The 6,952-nt window shown below is 34.4% G+C and overlaps 1 protein-coding gene across 1 annotated transcript; it reads left to right on the top strand.

The window, feature by feature from the left end:
• The first annotated feature begins 2,362 nt into the window (after positions 1–2,362).
• On the top strand, positions 2,363–3,076 carry LOC123658538. Its single transcript, XM_045593927.1, has one exon. The coding sequence runs from the start codon at positions 2,408–2,410 to the stop codon at positions 3,002–3,004; it is 597 nt and encodes a 198-aa protein (XP_045449883.1). The 5' UTR covers positions 2,363–2,407; the 3' UTR covers positions 3,005–3,076.
• The last annotated feature ends 3,876 nt before the right edge of the window (positions 3,077–6,952 follow it).

Here is a 6,952-nt window from a genome sequence, read left to right as displayed (position 1 = left end):
GTCCTGATTCAACTTAATTAATAAACTACAAGTTTTAGATTTATATTTGTTAATAGAAATATTATATTTATTAGTTTAGTTATATGTATGTGTTTGGCGTTAACTTGGGGAAGCCTATGTCAGTGGTCTGCGATAGGCTGAAGTAAGTGAGTGATGTTGGAGTGAGTTTGGATGTCAATCCTTGTGTCTGTCTTGTGTGTGTGGGTCTCCCCATTGTGCCTCGGAGAGCACGTTAGCTGTAGGTCCCGGTTGTTGTCATAAATACCTGATAGCGCTCGTTACCCATAGGAGGGAATGTATACGCCTAAATTCAGTAAAGCAGCGTGGTGGGTTAAGCTCCAATCCTTCTTCCACATGAAGAGGCCTATGACCAGCACTGGGTTACTATATTTTTTCTCAAATTTACGGATGTGGAACTCGCGGGACCGCTAGTATAATAATAAAACAAATAAAATATATAACAATGTGTAATTATATATTTTTATGTACTATGTTGTGTAATTTTTATGATAGTTAATATTGTTTATAATATGTTTATATATGTATGTATGTATGTGTGTATATTTGGTTTTCTTTTTGTTTCTTTATTTTAATTCTGCACACTACGCTTTTTCCACGTTATCTCCTCCACGCTGGTTGTCTGGAAGGGATCGATAAATTGTAAACTTCTTTAGTTTTTATTTAAAAATAATAATAGATAAAGCCTATTATTCGGTGCAGGATTACATAGTTGATAAAGAAGTGTGGACTTAGTGACGCTGTATTTTATGCTCTATGGTGGCTCTATCAGTGGTAGATTTACTTCTACAAATATAATAATTGATTTATAAAGTTTTAGTTTGTAAAATGACGATTCAAAAGTGCTCTTGGAGCCTATTTGAATAAAGCTGTTTTTGATTTTGATTTTGATTTATGTATGTATGATTATATGTATTGGGTAGGATCAGTAATGCGCTTATGTGAGTGAGCATCTCCAGACTGACCGAAGTCAGTCCGGGTATGGGCTTTTAGGCAGAGCCTCTCTGCCCGGGCTGTCATCACCGAGAGTAACGGGCTTACGTTGCTTCTGGTGTTGTAGGAGTCTATAAGCTACGGTAATTGCTTACTCTGAGCCACTTGTTTGCCGACGTAGTTGCATAAAAAAAGGAAGAAACATGTATCCATTCATACAGATATTCGCATCTATAATATCAGTAGGATATAATAAAACGTGTGTTGTAATAGCACGTAATGTATATTCAACACAGCAAGTCCCAGTGCATACTTGTTGGGGTTTTTACTTTTAGCGCCAGGACTTCAATGTATAAAAAACTTATACGTATGTTTTTGTTATGTCTTTTAGGTTCACAAAGAGTTGATTCAGTATGTTCTAACAAAAGAATTGTTGCGTTCATTCGACCCTAATCACGTGAGCGTAAATCATGTTCGGTATTGCGATTGAAGAGGTTTTTTTTCGTTGTGTTTTATAACAATGAAGTTTTGGGTATTTTTGGTGTTGTTTTTCATAAAATTATAATACGATAACGATCACGTTTTATTAGATTGATCAATCTTGTTATTCACAATGCTTGAAAATCACACACAAATGTCTGTTCTTAAGATAAGCAACTTAACGAGTATTTTAAGTACTTAATTAGTATTTTAGGTGATAATCGATCAGTGTAAATATTTGTTTTTGATAATTAACACTTGGTATGTAAATTGAGACAACGACTCTGCAGTGGAAAGCGGGCCATTGTCAACTGCGCACGGGCCAGCTCTGTCAAATATTGATAAATATTTACTAAAACGAATTTAGTGAACAATCTTAGATTAGCGTAATAAATATATAGACACTTTAGAGGCTGTTAACGTCTCACTACTGAGAAGAGGACTATTTCTTATAAAATCGATATAAACTTAGCTTATTATTTCAAGCTTAATCACTACTAAGTTTAGTTATAATACGTGTATCATAATGTTTTTGTAACTGAGGTGCAGATTTACTTACGATGTTAATAGTAATTAAAGTATTTTTTTTTGTATTATTAACCGAATTACTAAAATTTAGACCTTCGGTCATCGGTCGTCAATAAGTTTCATTCAATAAGATATCAATATTAAGTAATCATTATCATTACGCATTCAAATGTCATATTAAATTATAATTTACGACAGCACGCTGCTTCATCCAGACTCACCCATGGCCGCATAGACGTCATAGGGGTCAGTGTCAGTCACCAAATACGCGCCCGGCGTATCTATATCCTCATTTATCCATCCTCCTATCGTCCTTACTCTCGCACCATTTTTGATTAACAAAGAACAATTAAATGAGCGATCTTAGTATAAATGCTACAGCGTGGACATTACAGTCATCAGTTAGTTCATTAAATTTAAACTTCTTGACGGTTCTTATAATTTCAAAATGAAATTTCTCGTGTTATCTTGTTTGATTGTGTGTGTTGCCGCTGAGCTGCCTCGCTTCAGACCAGCGAGGTTCAGGTTTCAGCGTCAGGAATTAGAACCGACGACAACTGATTCACCGAGGGAAGCAACAACAGAACCCTCGGGACCGTATCCTCCATCTGGTTGGAAGCCAGCTGGCCAAGCTTTCACATTACCTCAGGAAACTACCGCGGCCCCTATGGATACGTATGGACCCCCTGAAGCAAGTGGACCGTACCCGCCTTCAGGATGGAAGCCTGAAGGACAAGCTTTCACATTACCCCAGGAGCAGACTCCACCAAAGACGAGCTACGGTGTTCCAGATAACACGTATGGTGTACCAGATAACACATATGGCGTTCCCACTACTGACGCGACGACCACAGAAAACCCAGAAGCAGAAAAATTAGTAGGACCAGTAGAGGTACAAAAAAGTGTTGGTACCTATTACGTTCTGCTACCAAACGGACAGTTACAAAGAATAGAATTCGTTTCGGAAGATGATATTCAGAATATGAAGTATACAGCGAGATTGCAACTTCGTGAACGAGCACCTTTATACGTTTTTGGACCTTAAAAGTACAGACAATTATTGCGTAAATTTTTCTGACTATCATGTGAATAATGAATAAATTGGAGGGACAATTAAGCAAAGACTTATATTTATTTTTTGAACCCTAAAAACCTAAGGATTTTGCTTTTGCTTTTTTATTATTTGAAGGGCTCTTTTTATATTCACCCTAATGGATTGGTGCTCTGTAAATTGGTGTGTTGTTTTACAATTATGATGGTTTTATTATTTTTGTTCCAGTCAAATTTATTGAGTTGTGCTATTAGTTGTTTACTGCGAATAATTTTCGAAGCTAAATTTTCCAATTTTTTGATTCCAAATTTAGGTTGAATAATGATTTATTGTATTTATTTTACATCGCAGTCATGTTGATACAATGAAACCTTATCTTATTAATGATATACCTACGACACAAAGTTTGACAACACGATTACCGTAGGACTGGTGCTCAAAAAAGTATAAAATACGAAAAAAGAAAAATACTAGTATCTGAAAGCCTAAATACTACATAGTATCGCCTTATGATAGTTGTTTCATCATTACAGCCTATACAGTCCACTGCTGGACATAGGCCTCCACAAGTTTACGTCAAAAATAACGTGAACTCATGTGTTTTGCCCATAGTCACCACGCTGGGCAGGCGGGTTGGTGACCGCAGTACTGGCTTTGTCGCACCAAAGACGCTGCTGCCCGTCTTCGGCCTGTGTATTTCAAAGCCAGCAGTTGGATGGTTATCCCGCCATCGGTCGGCTTCTTAAGTTCCAAGATGGTTGTGGAACCTTGTTACCCCTTAGTCGCCTCTTACGACACCCACGGGAAGAGAGGGGGTGGCTAAATTCTTTAGTGCCGTAGCCACACAGCACATATAGTTGTTTATTAAGTTTCAATGGACCTTAAAACTTAATTAATTATCATTAAATTTGTTTTCATGTAAAAACATTATTTGTATACCAAATTTATCATTCTAACACGGTTGAATTATAAATGATTTAAATTTGAACGTGTGTTGATAAAATCATGATAAAAATATGTTATGGATTACGTTATTATTTGATTTATATCACATTATCATTTGTTTCTGTTCTTTTTCAGGGATGATAATTTAGGTAATTATTGTTATGAGGAAAATTAAACTGAAAATTATATTTAAATGGATATGTATGTAGTTATTTCACGTCCTACTTAGAATATTATTAAAATTCAATGAAACCTAATGTTGTTTTTGTTGAACAAGTTAAATTTGTTTATATGTTATTTTTAACTTGCAATTAAGATATTGTTTTGGCTTGAAAATTGTTCTCTGTGAAAGTTATTATATGTCTTAGTATATTATAATATCACCCGTGTCACCTAGATTTATAAAAATATTCTCAATTTTATACCGTTTTCCACATTCTTTTAACACTTTGTGATACTATCAAAGGTATCAGTGTCACTCATTAAAACGTGTATGGTTTTATGAATTCTGGTATATTTGTAATGAAAGCCAGTAAGGCAACAGTTCATTACGATGTTCTAACAAAAGCTTAACATTTCGAAATGAACAAAGCTTTGACGTTAATATCAAATTTCGTTAATATCAAACGTTACAATTTAGTAATTTTTAAATGGAATAACAATAGTTTATTAAACATTATACATATTTACAATTCACAACTTAAGAACTAAGTATTTACAGTTAGTTTTGGTACAAATCATATCCGTGTGGAATTGTGCCAAGAATGCTGGCAGCATTTCGGTTGAACCAATTTTCTGGGCAAAAAATGCACCAACCCTGTTGTCACCAGTGGAGGCAATAGGGCGAGGAGTTATCTTATTAAAAAAAATTAGCACTGGTGTTACAAGGTGCAAGTGTTTCGACTGCAAACGGCACAAAGATGTAAATTGGAATTAGTGACGAATATTTGTGCCGTTTAGTCGTTTCAGCTTTTTCCGCTGCGGCTCCCGCTTTTAAGGCTGTTTCCCCCACATGAGACGGAGCAAGTGTGTCAACGCAGATTGCGTCCCATAAAAGCGCCCGTCCCCTGTCCCAGGGAAAGTTTTTAAATAACAGTTTAGATGTTTTTTTTTTATTTCAAAATTATTTTGATTTTCTGCTCTTTCATTATTTCCATAACTTTCTTTGAATTAAGGTATATATAACATAGAAGTAATTGTGTGTTTAGTTATTAATTATTTATATTTTTAAAATACCTTATCATAATGCAGGCGAATTGCCAGTAATGAATTTTTCGCACTGCAGCTAAATACGTTTATAGTTTTGACCTGGCCTTGATTTGATGGATTGGATTGGATTTTTTTAAACGGCAGCCAAGTCTATGTATAGGTATGAGAAAGAATTTATTAGAACCTCAAACCGGTTTTCATAATAAAACTCGTATGTATATTTTTAATTTGGTATATAGTCCAACAAGCTTACGAAAAATAACACTAAAATATTGTGTGTAGGTCGATATAAGCTGGTTTGTATTACATAAATGCGTAATGGTTACAGAACCTTCCATCACCTTTTGAGTCTGACCCAAATTTACCCCAATTTTTTACTCTACCCATTTACTGTATTTAGATTTAGGAAGGATTCGGAATGTATATACTGAATATATTTGCGTTATGTAGTTAACAAAGTATAAAATGACAATTTGCGATATCAATGCAATGTTTTAGCGATATGGACAGTTCCGAACAACTCACGTACTGGTAGTCTGAAAATATAATTACCAACCGTTCACAAAGCATACAAAATTCTCATTATGATCGCTGTACGATAATTACTGTTCGGAATATACGACGTCAGACTTTAAATTTTAATAACTTGGCCATTGATTGAGAAATATTATAATTATATTTAGTATATTTTATTTGGACTATGAGATTATGTCGTTTCAACATTGACGTTTAAATCTCGGTTGCTATATGCAAAAAACGATTCGTTTTTTGTTACAAACCATTAAATTGACAGCATGTCTTCTTTGAATTTAAGCGGATATAAGCCTACGATAATTTTATGTATTCAATTTCAGTAGCTGATGGGAATAAATACAATTATTTAACAAGTAACTAATTCACTTATTCCTTAGGGCTTACGGCTATTATATTACGCTAGTGGTTGCGGGATTTGATCCTCGCATATGGCATACCTACATTTGTATTGGCTATACAGATGTTTGTCGTGGTCTGGGAGTTTATACTTGTGTTTCTGGACCCCCGACACTTGAGTAGATCATGCTGTGGGCCGTTGAGATTTAGGCATTTCTTTGTATTATTTTCATTTATATATCTACTTCTTGTCATTTGCCTATTACTTATTTGAAATATGTATTTACAATTCGTAATCTAAGAACAAATCGTTTACAGACAGTTACGATAGTAAAACAAGTCCTCGTAAAATGGTGCCAAGAATGCTGGCAGCAGCGGCGTGTCTTGTTGTATCGCAATACCAATTTTCTGAGGAAAAAACATGCACCAGCTGTCTTGTAAGCGGAGGCTCTAAGACGTAGTCTACCATTTTTGTATAAGTCATAAACAAGCTATTTTTAAATGGTCTATATTTTTTGAAATATTTAGCTTTGTAATGACAAAGAAATAATTTTCCTTTTGTTTTTTAAAGTATTGCCATTTAAAAAATACACCTCTTTTTCCTTTACAAAATGAACACGGAATATTCTAACAATACTGAGTGTATTCTTTCGTCTTTTTACTATTTCATTGGCAGACGATTTATGATTGTTTTTTGATGCATGAAAACAAAAGGGGATCGCGATTAAAATCCGGATTAGGTAGCCGTTACTTGTTGTTGATGAAATAAAAAATATACGAACGGATTACATTTTCAACGTTTTTTTTATCGATGTGATTTTGAAATATGTTTCTTTTTTTATTGATAATCCCTACTAATATTATAAATGTGAATATCAGTTTGTTTGTTATCCTTTCAATTGAAAACTACTGAACCTA

This window comes from Melitaea cinxia, chromosome 12, assembly GCF_905220565.1.
Source record: "Melitaea cinxia chromosome 12, ilMelCinx1.1, whole genome shotgun sequence".
Taxonomy (NCBI): domain Eukaryota; kingdom Metazoa; phylum Arthropoda; class Insecta; order Lepidoptera; family Nymphalidae; genus Melitaea; species Melitaea cinxia.
This window is presented reverse-complemented; position numbering and strand designations above follow the sequence as displayed.